General features: G+C 36.0%; 3 protein-coding genes across 4 annotated transcripts in view; 2 read left to right on the forward strand and 1 right to left on the reverse strand.

Moving 5' to 3' along the window:
• The window catches only part of LOC112689425, a 139,201-nt gene that overhangs the window by 70,340 nt on the left and 50,412 nt on the right, over positions 1-18,449 (forward strand). The gene's annotated exons all lie outside the window — the stretch shown is intronic.
• Positions 319-13,211, forward strand: LOC112689421 (probable protein S-acyltransferase 23). Its single transcript, XM_025563127.1, has 8 exons — positions 319-934; positions 4,458-4,757; positions 5,410-5,555; positions 5,656-5,752; positions 7,049-7,201; positions 8,757-8,932; positions 9,194-9,359; positions 11,060-13,211. The coding sequence occupies exons 1-8, from the start codon at positions 515-517 to the stop codon at positions 11,246-11,248; spliced, it is 1,647 nt and encodes a 548-aa protein (XP_025418912.1). The 5' UTR covers positions 319-514; the 3' UTR covers positions 11,249-13,211.
• The window catches only part of LOC112689422, a 34,434-nt gene continuing 30,192 nt past the window's right edge, over positions 14,208-18,449 (reverse strand). For both annotated transcript variants that reach the window (XM_025563130.1, XM_025563129.1), the window contains exon 3: positions 14,208-15,416. In XM_025563130.1, coding sequence (XP_025418915.1) covers positions 14,536-15,416 — 881 coding nt within the window. In that variant the 3' untranslated portion in view covers positions 14,208-14,535. The remainder of the gene's footprint in view (positions 15,417-18,449) is intronic.

Here is an 18,449-nt window from a genome sequence, read left to right on the forward strand (position 1 = left end):
GTTTGGAATTTGTCTTAAACGATATGACCAAAAGTGAAGTATGTATTTTAACAAGTTCTCGCGTTGATATCGAACACAGTGCCTGACTGTTTCGTTAAATAACGACGCGGAAAATTACTCTTTCCACCCCCCATGCGGTGTGCACCCGCCCTGCTGGTAGCCGCCGGTAAGTATAGATTTGTGTTATCATCGCGTCGGCATGGTCGAACTGCGACTGAACACGACCATCGATCCGCGCACGCTCAGTGGCCCACGACACTGCGCACCCCGTCCGCACTCGCCCAACCCCCGCATCACCGACACCCTAGTGGGCCGTGGGGTAGGAAGGCGCGTGCGTGCGTGTGTCCGTGGTGCCGTTGTCCGTCGTACGATTGTTCCGGTGTTGTGTGTCGGCCGCGGTTCGGTTTCGGGAACCGCGATCGGTGGTGCGCAGGGACGCCGGCGAACGGCGAAAAATCGTAATCGCTGATACGCGCGTTGTAGTGACCGTAGTACCCGTGCGAACGTGGTAATAATGGTGAGCAGCGGTGTAGGCCGCAGTAACAACAACAACAATAACAACAACAACAACAACAACGACGACGAATACGGCGGCGGCGGTGATATGCACGACGGGTGTTCGGCCGATTCGTTGGACGTGCGCAGCATCGAGGACCAACGGTACAAGCCGCTGCTGGAGGCCATCAAGAGCGGTGACTACGACGAGTTCGAGAGCGCGGTGGACAAATGCGGTGGCGAGGCGCTGAGCTTCCGAGACGAATGGGGCTACACACCCGCGCACTGGGCAGCGCTCTGCGGCAACGCCGAGGTGCTCCGGTACCTGGTGGCCAGGGGCGTAACCGTGGACATGTCGTGTTACGGCATCCAGGGCTCCAAGCCCGTGCACTGGGCGTGCCGGAAGGGCCACACGGCCGCCGTGCAAGTGCTGTTGCAGGTATAACGTGTGTGTGTGTTGTTGTTCCTGCCCTTGAAAACTAATATCCCGCCCATAGAATTACCGAACCGATCATCACGAGCTTAACGTGTTACACCTTTTCTATCCATTTTCACCCACTTGCAGTTCAACTACCTTTCATTTCGGTTCATTGTTCTCCGTTTGCCATGTTTTGTTATTATTTTTCGCCCGTAAAACAATGTCCGTATTTGAGCAGCGGCGAATCGTCTGAAAACGTTATTGGATTTCGTATCGGTATTTCTCCGATCACTCGACAGCTGAATCGAAACTGCACGTGCATCGCTGAATTCACATAAACATGTTGTCGCTCGATTATGCACAGTTCTATTAATCAACGCTTGTTGAAGGTTTAAATGTGAATGTACAACATTGATGAAACGTGTTTGTCTGAACGTGGCAATAATTAAGACTTTTTTATGACAGCTGATCGAATAAAACACGTCGTTCTGTTATTTGCATATTGTCTTATCGCTATTTTTTTGATCGACGTACGGTCGCGTAACTAGGGCAAGGCATTTCGTATCCCAAAAGACCTAGTGTAAAGCATTCACTTAAATATATCTTTAGATGTGACGGATAAGAAATTCGTTGCCGAATTCATTTACAGAAAAAATAAAACAAAAAAAACGCGCAAACCCGGCTCGCCGTTATCGTATCCGTCGAACGAACATTTTTTCCGGGCTTTTTTAATTCAACGAAATATTATTTTACTAAATTCAGTGTATAGGTTTCACGTGTGTCCACGTTTGCCAGTAATCTTATGACCGAGTATTTGGCTGTTAATATTTTCTTTTTTTTGGTATTTCAAATAAATCTGTGATTTTACAATGTCATTTCCGCCCATTGGAACATCAGATGCACGGTGCACAACATAACGTGTAAATTCTTTCCCATGTCTTAAATAAAATCGTTAACATTATTACATAGCGTAATCGTTGTGTTAAAATGACTCTGTTGTCTTCGTATTTCCCAATATAATAATATTACGTAATATTTACCTGTTTATTTAGTTCTCAATGAATTACACCGAGGTATAATATACATTTTAACGAGCGCAGAAATCTTAATAATACCGAGAAAAAAAACATTTAAGTACCGATATTTAAGTTCGATAAACAGAACCAATATAATCCGGTACATTTTTAAATTTATTACGTTATTATCTGAATAAAAACTAGGTCATAATTAAAATGATTTCGAATAAGTAATTGCAGATCGGCGACGTAAATCTGAAGGGTTTCGAGTTTTTCTAAAATCCCAAATCCGTTCCCAGCATCGCAGTACATCAATGCAAAAACAGATTTTAATGGTCCGATTCAAATAAGACTACCATCGGTTTTTCGTTCCGTTAATGCTTCGCTCGTTTCGCTTCTGCGCGCGTCCCGTTCGCTCCAGCATTTTTTCTTATTTGTTCATTTATTATTATTTTTTAATCTAATTGTTGATATAGCTCGATGTTCTATTATCACGCGTACCGCGACCGTTCGACCGAGTTCATGGTTTCGTCATCGTTCCGAAACGCGCATACATTTTTTCAACAATTATTCGTGTTGTCCAGGACCATCGTCTGGTTGTTACCGCCGATCGTGCAGTCCAGTGCGGCACGCGCCGCGTTGTTTGTGTACGCGATAAACCGTGCACGAACCGCGACCGATTAGGGTAACGAGTACTGCCCACGCGGTGATGTTATCAGACTTGAATATTTCGCTGCAGTTGACGAAATCGTCTGCTCATATAATTATACTGTCGCTATGCATACGATTTTGCTGGGCTGTGTAACAACCGAAACAAAGACATAATGCTCGCGCATTACGTAACACTCGAAATATGTTTAATTACTGTCCTGTGCGACGATGGAGAATACCAGCGCGGTAAGCTCACGTGAATGTTGTTTCATGATGAATATTATTCGACGTCGGAAAAACCATGACCCGAAAAAAGAAATTAAAAAATTAAAAAATCGGATCGCAAGCGTGCGCACATGCTTTACGTGCACTACGAAAATATTAGAATTGTAAATTATCAACTCGAATCGTTAATTTTTCGTCGACCTCGAAATGCTATCCAGTCGAGATGACAGATCATATGCGATTTAGACCGAACCCATTTATTATATTATACGGGTATATATATATCATATGATATGCGTTATAGTTTGAGTCAACCATGTACATACGCTTTGTCAGGGAATACTAATTAAAAATTAAAAAAATCGCGACTCACGATTCAATTATTAATTTGAATGATACGCGAAACAATGAAACACGTTTGTTTGGTAAAAAAAAATTATATATTTATACGCTATTAATTATAACACGATTCGAATGAAACGTCCGCGGTGATAAATTAACGAAACGAACTTTCTTAAACTTTTTTTTAAAAAAAACTACAAAAACAAATAAAAGTTAAATTCTCACTGTAATTTAATTAGAAATGTTTTGTAAAAAAAAAAAAATATGAATACAATAATATAATTAATTTTTTAAACTACAATACACGTGCAATCTAATGGAGTTATTATGTGTTAATTCGCATACGAATTACTCGTTAGTACAGGTTGGTTAGAAGAAACTGAAACGTTGAACTATTACAAGACATGACATTCAGATATTTGTACTCGAAAACATTTCACATCATTTCGTATAATGGCAATTATTATTACGTGTATCGGTATAACGATATGGGTATTATAGTGAAATCATAATTTCAATTGATTAACATAGAAATGTAATCGTAAAATCATTAGTATATTTCTAATGATAAAAATCGGTATTGTAGCCGGATATATTGAGCATCTAAAGAATATATTTTTCGACTTGGTGAAAATCATGCCGAATGTCCGGATTTCAATGTGTTAACTAAGTGATAATAATTCTAACAAATCGTCATTCGACCGTTTTTTTCTCCTTTACGTTATGTAGTTAACTACTAAATCGTATTTACCCGCAACCTATCTGAACCGTTACTTTCCGACCTTCCACACCTGTACAGATGCTTATTCAGGTCCCACCAATTCACTTCGTTTCCTTGATTGTGGTTAATAATTTATCACGTTAAAAGTTACATTCAAATATCAATGACCTACGAATCAATTCCTTCACGTTAAATAAATATTACAAAATATTTCACAATAATCTCATATCCCCTTACTTCCGAAATGCCCTCCCTAACTGTTAAAATACACGAGATTCAAAAGCCAAAAAAAATAAAATTGGCCAAGAAATGTTTTAACATAAAAAAAAAAAATAATAATAAATGTTAGGTATAAATAAATAAATTTGTATTCACACATTTTAGATGAGTTACTATAGGTGGGTCACTTAATCATGTTGTTCCTAACCATGTTATGTTTCTTAAAATTGTGAACACAATTTACGTATATGGCTCGTACAAGTACAGATTGTTAATATATTTTAATAAAAATTCTATTTATACACAGATCATCACGTTTACTTACATTTATACACGTGTATACATGGGGTTTCGTTTGTCGTTTTTCCAGGCCGGAGTGAACCCGAACGTTTCGGACTTCAAAGGCCTCACGCCCCTGATGACGGCCAGCATGTTCGGCAAAACGTCCACGGCGAGTTTTCTGCTGGGCATGGGCGCCTTGCACCATCTGACCGACATCAACGGCGATACCGCGCTGCACTGGGCCTCGTACAAGGGACATCCCGACCTGATCCGGTTGCTGCTGTACTCCGGTGCCGACCTGACGAAAGCCGATAATTTCGGGTCCACGCCGTTGCACTTGGCCGCGTTGTCGGGAAACGCGAAGTGCGTCAAGATACTGTGTCAGAACGTACGTACACGACGACAAATCACGGTTGATACGCGACTATACTATAATCGGTCGCGGTAGGATTTCGGTAGCTCCCACGCTCGAAATGCGTTTGTATTCCCAACATTAGTCGAAAACGTTCTCGAAAAGTTGTGCGTACAAGATTTTTTTGTGAACAAAGCTCTTCAAATAACGAAATCGATGTACAAACAATGTATGGAGTACGAGAAAAAAAAATAATAAAAATATGCGAAAAGCACGTTTGTACGCCTGATGATAATTTTTCTCATATCAAAACTAGTCATAATAATCGCGATAAATATTCGTGCATTAATATTCTGGACAAGAACTGAAATAGCTTTTCATTTTATTTGTATTGATGTACGATAAGATGCGAGGCATTTTACCAAAGGATCGTCATTGGTTTTCGATTATTCTCAAAATTATTCTTATTGTTATTTTTTATTCATCCCGAAGAGATAATGAGGTCCAGTTAACAGATTCGTGTGAATGACAAAATAGCATTATACCTAGCTGCTTTTCGAGCAACAGCGGTTTTCGTTGTTATTCCGTTATCGGGATAGCGCCGAGCGTATCTTTTGGCATTCTCACATGTTTAGTATCTATCTGTTAGTGTAGTGATTTAATTTCCTAATCCGTTTTGCGCACACAGAGCCAGATATCGCTGCAGCCCCGAGACAAGAACGGTAAAACTCCACTGGGCCTAGCCGTCAACCACAGGTACGAAGATATTGCCGGGCTGTTAAACAGCGAGATCAAGAAGAGAAAGAAATGGATGATACCTCTCCACAAAGCGTTGTAAGAACAATACAATATTCTATATTATGTGTACACGATTATTGTCATTGTATCGTATTCGATGCAGACAAAACTTTTAAACCATAACCGTTCGTTTCAGCAACGCGATTTTCGGCAGTTCCGCGTATTCCAAAGGACCACTGTTGCTCTTTCTGTGTTCATTCCTGTTATGGTGGTATCCTCTTTACGTTTACAGAGTGAGTCTGCCAGTTTTTTTCAAATCCTGATGTGGTGTTTGTTACGCGGACGTTTAGTTTACAAAGACACCGGTGAAATTTTTTTTTTTTTTAATTTAATTTATAATATTTACATCGTTCGAAACACGGTCTTATATATGATTTGACAAATTTTATTGAATTTAAATTGAAAAGCTGTTATTAACAAATCAAGTTTATACCATGCTACTGTATCCGTAAAGAAATATACTTCATATGATCCTCTACTATAAACGTCATTGCCCATTATCGCACAAATATGGAAATATAAGACTTGATCAACTATGTACAAATTTTAAAATATTTGATAGCTCATGACAACGCAAACATTTTAATTATATATATATATATATATATTAAGAATGACTTATATTTTTCATGGTTGTCGTAACTTACCAATAAATAAATATATATCCTAATTAAAATTGTTCAAAAGTTATAATATAACCCGTTGCTTTATATGTTAAGCCTTAAAATAAAATACTAATACATGTAATTTATATACAAATTTGTTGTTAGTTTCGTTTCGGTTTTTGATGATTAAATCATCACGCGTAACATTTTATTATGTCAAAATTCAATAAGGTTAAACTTTCATTCATATATAATATTATCATTTGATGGTGTGAGCAAAAAAAAAAAAAAATCGGTTTTACCTCTTATGTTTAACAATTGTATTACATTAATGATATTAATAATGACGAAAAAAAATACCGCAAAAAATGCAATAAATCTTCGTGGTATTATGAAATTCTTGTGTTAGGAATTTAACTATATATTATAAATGTGTGCGATATTGTATTGTTTTTATATGCGGTATTGGATTATGCATTTTGTGCAGCAATGGAAAACTCCCACTTTCCAGTGTTATATTCAACATCAATCTTTGGCTTTTAACTGAATGTTCGAGAAATAAACAATAATTACTAGAGAAACACACATTTATTGATAGAAAATATACGTAGGTACGTTTAAAGTAAAATGTTAGTTTAAGGTATATTTAAAAAAAGAAATTCTCGATTTTATAATTCATTCAGATCGTAAGAATATTTTATTCAGTAATTGAATAATTCGTTGTAAATGAAACATCACATTGTTATAATTTAAATCTTTACTTTTCTTCAAGATTAAAATTGATTAAATCATGATTTTCGCAAATTCGCTTTTGCTCATGGTAAATGTTCCGAACTCTCGTGATCGCTGAACCATTCAACAAAATTCGCAATAATTTCCGGCCAAAGCTATATCCGCGTTGATCATACAGTTTTGAAATTTCAGGTGATACCCGTCACATGGAACTTGACCCGGGGTTGTCACTACACGTACTTGGCGTGGAACGTTTTCATGTGGATATGCTGGCTGACGACGAAACATTCTGACCCCGGATACCTGCCCATCGATTCCGGCAGCTATATTCAAACTATACGACAGGTAAACACTGCACTGTTAAAGCACATCCGCGTTACATTAAACTAAATTGCGATGTGCGAGATAACACTATTATTGTCACGTTTGGATGTTTACAGAATTTATATGCGTCTGTTAAAAACTGAATTACATTCTTTTTTTTCACTTAAAATAGATACAGGAATAAAACCCTAATATCAAAAGTTGACGAATGGTATTTGTTTCGGCCGCAAATTCGCTTACGTATTCTAAACACGAATCGCCGAGTACCATTATAATAAAATTATATTACAGTGCGTCGAACAAACTGGTCCTTGCGTTCATTGCGTTCACGCGTGACGCGACAAGATCTCGTGAAAAACCTACGAGATTTGCTTGCACGATAAAAAATAGCGTCTTAATGGGATGACACAAAAAAATATAAAAAAAAAAAAAATCCGCAAAAATTATACAGTAATATATATTTTACGCAACGGGCGCCAATACGGTAAAGCGATAAAACGTACCTACACGTGCCATTATAATTTATCGTCATGCGTTCATTGTTGTCTAAAACGGGAAAAATTCGTGATCGATAACAGAGCGAGGATTATTAGATAATGAACCAGCGTACGTTTATTATGTATAATATAATATTATTATGTACACGTACTATATATTATTATTATTGTTATTATTACTATTACCTCACCGATTATTTGAAATCGAAAACTTTACACGAAATCATCACGCGTACACTCTACTCGTATAGTCGTTTACATTACCGTTAACGTTCGTTAAAGGTCACTTCTGAAGGACCACGAGATCGTATCTCTGTACGTGTAGGTACGTCATGATGGAATAATCGATATTATTGTCTCTCGTATAGAATTTTAGTGCTTGACATATCCCACACTAAGAACGATCCTTCGCCTTTTTCTCGTCTGCCCAGAATTACTGCTTCTTCCGTCGATAATTTAATTTGAATTAAACAATTCATTTTGTTCAAATTTAAAACTTTTAGAATTTTCAAACTCTAATACCATCACACATTAAATAATAGCATACATTTCGGTACATTTTACAAGAAAAAATAACATAATAATAATAATAACAACACGCAATACAATAAAAAATACATATTTATACTATTGTTAAGTTTAGGAATCAGTTTATTTTATTGGCTTTTAATTTTACCACCTTGCAGCAATAACATAATCCATGTTTACATTTTTCATAACCTTAAATAATTTTGAAAACGTAATTTTGTTTTCAATTCATATTTCCGAACAATTTTAACACAAAATCCGTAATCCTTGCACAGTGTTATCAAAAACCTGAACGACGCGTGGCACCATGTCATAATATTTAATTATAGTTATGGGGTCGATTTTCGCACGATATTCAAACAGATGCCATGCAGACATGGATTATTGAACTTTTCGAAGTAAAAAAAATATGTTTTTCGCATTGTTTTCGCACACATTATTAAAATATCAATAAGCGTTTCTCTTGCAAAAGACTACCCCACACAGAATAACGAATGTTGATGTTTAAAATTGTTAACATCGTTTTTCATTTGTTTTCGACCCGTTCATAGCTACCTTTCTACCCTTGCGACATGGGCACCAAGCGGGACATACTATCCAGACTTTGTCACACGTGCCGTTGCGTGAGGCCCCTACGTGCTAAACACTGCAGGCTGTGCAACAGGTGCGTCGAGCATTTCGACCATCATTGTCAATTCGTCACCAACTGCATCGGTCTCGGAAACAGGTGAATATAAGAGCAGTACAAATACCTACCGTCCATCCGAGGGCGGTCCGAAGTGTCATATATATAATCGAAGTCGTCCATAATTCTTATTGAAATTCATGAATGAAACTTAATTTTAAAAAAGCCGACAACTTTCGATCCACCTGACCATGTCATCGGAGCTGTTTGCAAAGTTTACATGCATATTTAACATAAATTACATAAAATGCCTTATACGTTGTCGCGTGTCTAACACTTATGCATGTGTGTGTGTGTCACCAGGTCGTGGTTCTTTTGGTTCGTTATCAGTCTAGCCATGAACTGTTCGTACGTCATTTACTTGGTGTGCTGCACGATAAACGTAGATGGATTTAACGTTTTCTACGTCCTGGCGCTCCTGCAAGCAATCGCTTTCGGCCTTCTGAGCTGGGCTTTGACCGCGACCATCGTACGTATACAAACACAATACACACACACACACACACACACACACTCACACACACATACACAAATGTGTGTACATATATATATTATAAGCGTATTGTATAATGCTACGGATTATTCACAAATGTATACACACGGATGCCGATCGCGTTCGCAACTACTTGTGAATCTTTTGGTTCACGGTGTGAACTGCACCGTTTACACTATGAGCGTGCGAACATTATACATAAAGGTCATGTTCTCTTGTACAGAGTGATTTGCTTAACGATAGACGTTTTGACACACTTGTCCGTATAATACACGATCATATAGGCGATCCAAGTTGAACAAATTTTGTCGTTACGTACATATAGGTAATGTTTCAATGGGGGTAGAGAGCTCAAAGTGTTACCTACCACCCAACGAGTAGATTACATTTTTAATATGAAAATGTAAAGCCACTAGGGTATACATTTAATGTATTCTCATCTTAACGTGAAAACACTTAGTTATACTTTGAACGATTGAGTAGATACACAGTTAAAAATATCCGGTTTCAAATATCCGAATTCATTACATACTAGCAATGCAGTACAGTCACCGCTTAAATCGCCACAGAATAAAGAGATAAAAGCAGCTACGTTTGGACCCTCTAGGATGAGCAACGAGAGATTAATAATCGCCAATTATTTCATTTGTTAAATGGCATAAACGAATTATGTTTTCATCTGAACATGGGTAAATTTTGCGTTTGATGGTTATAAAATATATATTACAAATAATATTATAAAACTAACTTTTCAGTTTTATAAAATCCAAAGAAATTAATTTTTTAAGATTGTTGTATTTTACTAAAAATTTTAATCTTTTATTTTCACATTCTACAATTCTGTGATTTATATTTTACCATCGGTTAAGTGTTATTGGGTAACACAGTAACCAAAAACTATAAAAAGTGCATTGATCCTTGTGAGTTATCGAAATGAACATATACAAATTGATTATATCCTTATTGAAACACAGGAGATGTCGTGATCGATACGTTCACTTGGTAAATATATACGCATAAATTTTATACGATTCTGAAAAGTGGTACTCGATTATTTTTAAATGCGACCAAGGACCCTTTCTTCGTATATGCTTCTTTTACGCATATTCTTATGAATCAATAAGTTACATAAATTAATTATTGTAATGATTTTTGAACTTAATATGAGACGAGTGAAACCTTTCTCTTCTTTGTTCATAATTAAGTCCAAGTTTGGTTGCAAGCTAGGTATGGGCGTAGCTAAAATTTGAATCAGGGAGGGGCAAAAACATAAAATGATTAGTGTTAAACTCGTAATTCAAATAATCTACAGATAGACCATTGGATAACACATAAACCGTCAAAACTATTACACGTGTAGATATCACTCGGTCCCACTAAACTATTTTTAGAATTATATCTTATTTAATTTTTGATTTTAATGTAAAACTTACACGTTTGGTATAAACAAATATAATTTAGTTTGAGGCGCAGGGTTGGGCAAGTGCTTCTCCTGCCCCACCCTCGCTACACCCATGAAGCTAGGTATTTTTATATTAAACGCGACCGCGTGGATCTCTTAAAATCGACACGTAAACCTCTGCAAGACACTTCAAAACTACTTATTATTATATGTACGTGAGCGTATTATGTGTCGAATTGTTGTAAACTCTTTGTATTCTGTTTTCTGTGCGCAGTGCGTGAACGCGTTGATGAACTTGACCAGGAACGAGATGATCAACCATAAGAAGTATATGTACCTGAAGAACAGCCGAGGCAAGTACCACAATCCGTTCTCCAGAGGGATCGTGATCAACGTGTTAGAATTCTTTGGGTGCACGCAAAACAAGATCAGCTACGAAGGCGACAGATACGGTTACGATTGAGCGGTTATAATATTACGCATGTTATATGTACATTGCATTTATATATGATTATGTATAAACTGCCGTCATTTTGCACACACACACATATAAACACATACATACACGTACACACATACTACATATTTTCTACGCGACAAAATTTCGACTTTGATCGATAATACGAAAACGAATCGAAGTACATTACGATATATGTATATATTTATAATATTTAAAATTGATCTTTCTGCTGTGCAATACGACGTAGAACCGCATTGTTTTCTACTGTACGAATATATGTTATGCATATATATATATATATATATATATATATATACATGATTTTGCCTTTAAAATTTCCGCACGTTTATCGTCGTCATACAAAGTATTTTATTTTTTATATAAATCGTCTAAGCAAACAATAGCGATAATATTATTACATACGTCACCCACGAGGATAGCAGATGTAACTATTTACACGTATCTGCATCGGCAACATTTGATACGAAGACCTTGTATAATAATTATATGTATTCTTTGTTATAGTATTTTTTATATTAAATTGATATTAATTATTATTATAACTATACTATACTATATGAAAACCATATGTGTATAAAATTTATTTTGCTACGTTGAACTACTTTTAACTGCGAATTTGTTTTTGTCTGTTTTTTCCTCGCATATAAATATATATAACTTATCATTTATTCGTTAACATAACTGCACACACGAACGTCCATACACACACATTAATATATTTATATGTCCTGGATCACGAATACGATGTGTACGATGAGATTTCATTTTTTTTTCCCCCCGTTCTATTCTCTCCCTAACTTCAATCACGGTTCGCGTTCGTCGCGCGAACGAGCTACGATGAGGACGACGACAACAATGAGCTGTGTTCGGCTAAAGCACTACCTAGCTATAACCACAACCGCTGATATACCTGTTTTACTTTTCAAACCAAAAGTAGCTGCTACCACCTATTTGGTCATTCAACCACCGTAATGGACTATCCGTGCGTTTACGCTCATTTCGTATACTTTCTACTGCACAGAATACTCACGGCCTATACCGAGTAACTACTGCGTGCACAATAAACATACATATAATTCATACGACCATTTGCATACAATAAAACGTGCGTTCACAGTGTACTAGATATGCGTGCGTGTGTGTGTGTGTGTGTGTGTGTGTGTAATAGTATAATATACTTACATACCGCGTACAGCAGATTCACGTATTATTTATTTTTTTTTCTCAACGTTTACGCATCGCGGATACAACTATCCTATTATAATATTAATATATTTTATCGTACATGTATATATATATATATATATATATTTACGAAGCACGTGTAGTTAAGTACCAGCTGCAATTATGGTGTATAGGAAGAGAAAAAAATTAGGAGAAACATTTACAAAACAAAACTCACTTTTTGTGCGATTTGTATTTTTATTTTTATATACGTCAAATCATATATGCATTAACATATACCATATATATATTTATTAAAATGTATCGAAAAAAAAAATAGTTCACAAACGCCGATTTTGTACGTGTATTAGTAACGTATTAGTATAAATTAATAATAATAATTATTCAATTAAACGTATTATATAAAATAAATTAATATTTGCTCAACACTTTGAGCATACTTCCGTGGCACATTTTTACAAGAATTTCTATATCATAAGCACTATATACGTGTATATTATATCAAGTGTAATTTATTATGGCGAACACTTTTGCCCGATTGAAGACAATGGAGTATAGATTTATTGGCCGCAGTAGTATACACAATGGCTAAAATAATCACTCTCGGGTTGTGTAATCTATGAGATTCGCATTGCGTTTCACATGTTTCAACATAATATTATGTAGAGTGTGATTCTATTGTTTCAAGTATACCTAGTCTGGACCGGACGAGAGCGGTTTTGGCAACATATCATTATAGATAAAAAGTGTAAAAAAAAAATTAAGCACACAGACAACTTCAAGCATACATTGCATAATACATACACATCATGTAGACTTAAATGAAACCGTCGATATTACGAACGATGACGATTGCCGATCAATAACGATTATTCGTAGTAAATCCTAAACGGGAAAATTTAACATATGTATATTATCACTTGCTGTAAATTATAACTTATGTTATCATATTAATAAATACAATTATTATTATTAAGTAATTTACTCATTTTGACTAGCTGTACACATTGATAAGATTTTAGGGCGTAGTTATAAGGAGAGACTTGAACAGTACACCATACACAAAAAAAAAATTGTAATATAATACCAATACCGGTATTACCGGCACATGAAAATATATTTACACTCAATAACCGGGAAAAGAATTTCGGATGGTTTCAGCAGATTCTTTAACCGATTATGTTTTCATATTATCGAAATCCGGAAACGAGATCTTAACCCAAAAAACTCTTTCTGTGTAGATTTTGATCGCGGTTGCTCTTTCTTTCTCTCTTTCTCTCTTTCTTCCTTTCTATTTCTGTAGTTTACGATTGCATCTATTGACTATTCCGTAACGTAGACGGAAAAAACGAATTACAATAATAATCGACTACGGAACACAATGGACGAATTGCATTACAAGTAGTTTTGGCCAGGATTAAAAACTTCCGTTTTTTATTGAACAAAAATCCGAGATTTAAATACGCATATTGGTTTGGTCGCAAAAAAGAGTTTAGTTATAGGTTTTTACGTAAACATCATAGAAGTTAAATCTGTGTTAAATCACAACTTGTATTTCTCCGATCTTTTAGATGTATCGACGGTGCTATTTTTTCTCTTCTAAAACGGACTACTCGAAGATCTAGTCCACCGCGGAGTCAGTGATGGTAAAAGAGCAACGGAAAAAATCGCACGCCAAGTCGACGCGTGTGCATGCGACCCGTCAAGTCTCCCGTCGTAACCTACGCCCAATATAGTAATATATTATTATATTATACGTATACAATATTATATAAGAGTTGCGAGTTTTTTTTTTTTTTTTCTACTGAAACGTTCCTACGCTTCGTGTAAATCTAATTTTAGGTAAAAACTAAATCATTAATATTTAAGTAGGTAAATAATATGTAAAGCGAGAAGAAAAAAAAAAATTATTAACCGAACGGTGGCTGCGACGACGGCGGAGCTACTCCGGCCACCGAAGAAGCATAATGTTTTCATTCCCACCGATGCGCAGCGGTGCGTGCGTGCGATGTAGCAAAATAAGATCTATGTGTTATGGCGCGTCGCGTGTTACGTGCGACCGATGGCGACCGGACCGAGGGCACCTATTGCGGTCGCGGATCGTACGGTTCCGCGTTCACACCGACGTAACGGTTATTCTTGCGATGGACGAACCCCGTGCCGGGGGCCGTGTTGTAGTAGACCACGCGCCTGATCCCGAACGGGTCCACGTAACCGTAGCTGCCGGAGCGCGTCTCGCCCGTCCCGTCGGACGACGTCTGCTCCTCGTGGTAGTGCCGTGGCAGGTAATACTTGAACCCGTTCCGGACGAACGACACGCCGTCGTACTGGGCCTCGGTGGCCGACGCGTCCGGTCCCGACATGTCTACCACCTTGCGGTACGCTGGCCGGAACGTGTGCGGCCGCAGCGGTTGCTCGTACAACGGTTGTTCCGCGGCCGCCGGGCCGCCGGATGATCGGCGCCGGTACGCGTCGTCGACGTCGTTGCGGTCGTCCCCGTCCACGGTGGCCGCGATCGAGTTCACGTCCACGGGTCGCACGGAATAGTAACCACTGTCGTCGGCCGCCGACGATGGCTGGACCGGCGGCGCGGCGGTGGTGACGCGGCGTTGATCGCTGCCTCTGATCGGCGACGGGCGTCCGCGGTACTGCGAGACGGCCAACCGATGGAGCGGCGACGCGGTACTACTGCCGGACGGGAACCGCAGCGGTGACGACTGACTGTCGGACGGGTACACGAACGGCGATCCGCGCCACGACGATTGAACGGGCGGCGCTTGCGTGACGGCCTGCACAGGCCTGGCCGCGGTCACGGCAACCGCTGCCACTGCCGCCCGGTGGTGGTACGGCGACGCAGACACGGCTGTGCCGGCCACCGCTGGCACGTATTTGGCCGCCGACACGGCTTGACCGACCGGAGCCTGGGCGCCCACGAACAGCTTTTTATTCTTCACAATCCTGTAACCTGCCGAAACGAACGATAACATTATCGTAAGTAAACACGTCATGGTATCGAAAATCGTATAATATGCTACGTTTTTTTCAGCACTAAATATTTTAAGTGAGTCATGAACTTGTAAAATGTTACAAGTTAAAAAAAAAAATTATAACTCGTTACAAAATTAAAATATCGTAGAAAACCTTAAAGTTTTATGATAGGTCACTTTTCTGTAACAGCTAATAATACAGAATTAATTTAATTGAACGCATATTAGCTTTGTTGAGAAGTCCTTTTAAAGCTCATTGATAACGAGTAAGTTTTTGAAGATGAACCGACGATTGATTAAATCTAGTCTTCCGGAACGATTACTGTTGGTACTGTAAGTGTTTTGGGAATGAATTAAGTCATTCGAGAAAAATGTTTACTGAACTATTGAAACAGTGTTAGTGTTTGTATTAGTTTGATAATAAATAGTTCCTAAATGAATTGAATCCATAACACATTGTTGTGCAATTAACGTTTACAGAAACGCGATTAACCCGAGTAGATCGGACGATGCAGTAGTCCTGGTAAGCGTGTAATCATTACTTGAATATTTTGACATTAATATGTTTTAAACAAATGGAAAAGGAGAATTTATAATACGTGCAGTGTGTTGAGAGAATGGTATAATAGGAGATAATGAGTAATAGGAGATAGTAACAAGATGTTTGCAGGAAAAAACTTATATAAAACCGAGAGACTTTGCACTTCAATTACCTCAAGGTGTGCGTGTTATACATTTATACAAGTAAAACTGCGTATTATATACAATACATAATAATATTTTATTAGTGATAACATGCCGTATATTCATTTGGATTAATCGATATTTTCGAAGTGAAGTTGATGGACGGTTTCCGCGAAAAAACTTTAAAAGCGTAGATTTTCAAAAAGTATCTATAATATCGGTTTAGAATGCATACAGGTAGCTTACAATGTGGAAATATAATATTACAAACGAGGTCGGCATTACAAATTTGACAAGAAAATACTTCATCTGCACTGAACAGATCCGTTGTAGTCTAAAAGTTTCCAAATCAAAATTTTCGATTAATTAATGATTTTTTATTCGTGCCGATTAAATATAAACAACTGTACTCATTAGGAGTGAAACGAATAGCATCAGTATAAAAACAAAGAAAAAAAATCGTTAAAAAAAATATACACATGTAGGTTAAAGATAGGTTATAGACCTTTACATCTGACAAATTTTCTTGTTTCCGTCCATCCCACACAGGCAACATTGTAAAATTATTACGCCCCGCATTTTTATGATATACGAGTATTTTATATATTATGTACCCACTATACTGGACTGCAATCTGTGCGCGACTATTTTAATATTACATTCTCTAAATTATAAAAGAGTTATTTTTATTATTTAATCGATTATAAATTAGTTTTTTTTTTTCTACTAAAAAGACCATTATTTTTACATTATATCATATTATACGGTAGAAAATTAACAACAAAACAGTTTATTGTGTTTATGCGCTAGTTAATAACAACCCTGAGGTGTTGGTTAATATTTTAATATTCTTCTGTTGTTGTGTAAAATAGTTAAAATAATAACAACCCGTTTCTATTATCGGAATCTATTTATTTTTTTTTACTTTGAAATTAAGTTGTCAGTTTGATTATATTTAATATTATGGACTGATATAAATTAAAAAATGTAAAAGAAAATTAAATTTGACACATACACTATCTCAATAAGTTCCTAATTACATTATTACCTATATAAAGTTATTTTATTTTTTGTTAGATTAATAAAAAAAAAAATGTATTATTCTTGTATCACCAATATTATAAGACATTATAATTGTACTAATATTTTAGTAAATTCACGGTTAATAGTTAATAAAAAAATACTATGGATGAATGAGTTCGTCTAATTTTTATATGCTTATAATTATAATAGTATGCTAATTTAATTTAACAAGTGGTTATATCTCCATAAGAAGTATATAAAAATATAAATATCCACAATAATAAAAGATATAAAATAATACACATGCATACATATTATGTACAAATATCCATAAAAGTATTGGTGTAAATTAAAATGTTGATGTTATAGTTAAAAAATACAACTAAAATTGGTATTTCGTATTTATAAAACATTATTAAAAATTGGGTTTTATCGTCAAAATTGTATTTATTGTAGTAACATTTGATTAGATAAATTACGCAAAAAAAGAGAAACGTATATGAACATATTTCTATATCAACGTTAATAAATATAAAAGTTAAAACTTATTTTATAAAAAAAATGTATTACTTAATGAAATAAAAAACTAATTTTATAAAGTAAACAAATTATGTAGATCCAACAAAGTACTTCCACATTATTATACATAATTTACACATCATAGTTAATTTAATTTATTGTTTAAGTGTCCTTCAGTTTAAAAATTATATCACGTATATTTAACGAAAGTAATCGAAATCCAAAACAGGTTCTCAACCTATTAACAAAAATACTAATGATCAATTTTATACGAGTATATTCTAATTAACGAAATATTTAAAACTGTGTCATATTTACTAAAAAAAAATAGTTAACAATAAATTTATTATATGAGCATCAACTAAATTATAATATATGCATTAATTATAGTTTAATACAACAAACACGTTTTGATTTTGTTTGGTATTAACACAAAATTGATCACTTTCATCTTTTTTTTTATTGATAACAAAATCATAATTTAAACGAACTATTTTAGCGAACATATTGTAACGTATTCAGTTTAAAAAAATGCATTTCATAAATTTAAACTTACTGCTCGATGTATCGTAAAATATTTATATATGGTCGTATGCTATATTATTAATTGAAAACAGTGCTACGCATGGTCTTCAATATTATATAAGCTGCGGAATTATTAAGATCAAACGCTTGAGAAAATGACAAAAATATTTAAAAAATAAGTATAGGGTACACTCCCGAACAACAAAAATATCAAGTACGTACACGATTACGTGTATGGTATTATAGTTCATAATGATCAT

The sequence above is a fragment of the Sipha flava genome, unplaced genomic scaffold (assembly GCF_003268045.1).
Source record: "Sipha flava isolate LNK unplaced genomic scaffold, YSA_version1 43_pilon_pilon, whole genome shotgun sequence".
NCBI classification, from domain to species: Eukaryota; Metazoa; Arthropoda; class Insecta; order Hemiptera; family Aphididae; genus Sipha; species Sipha flava.

Bases quoted from the DNA above. Each gene is read 5' to 3' on its own strand.
- LOC112689421 (XM_025563127.1), top strand. From the start codon at position 515: ATGGTGAGCAGCGGTGTAGGCCGCAGTAACAACAACAACAATAACAAC. The intron at 4,758-5,409 runs GTACGTACACGA...TTGCGCACACAG, and splicing joins TCAAGATACTGTGTCAGAAC to AGCCAGATATCGCTGCAGCC. The intron at 5,556-5,655 runs GTAAGAACAATA...CGTTCGTTTCAG, and splicing joins ATACCTCTCCACAAAGCGTT to CAACGCGATTTTCGGCAGTT.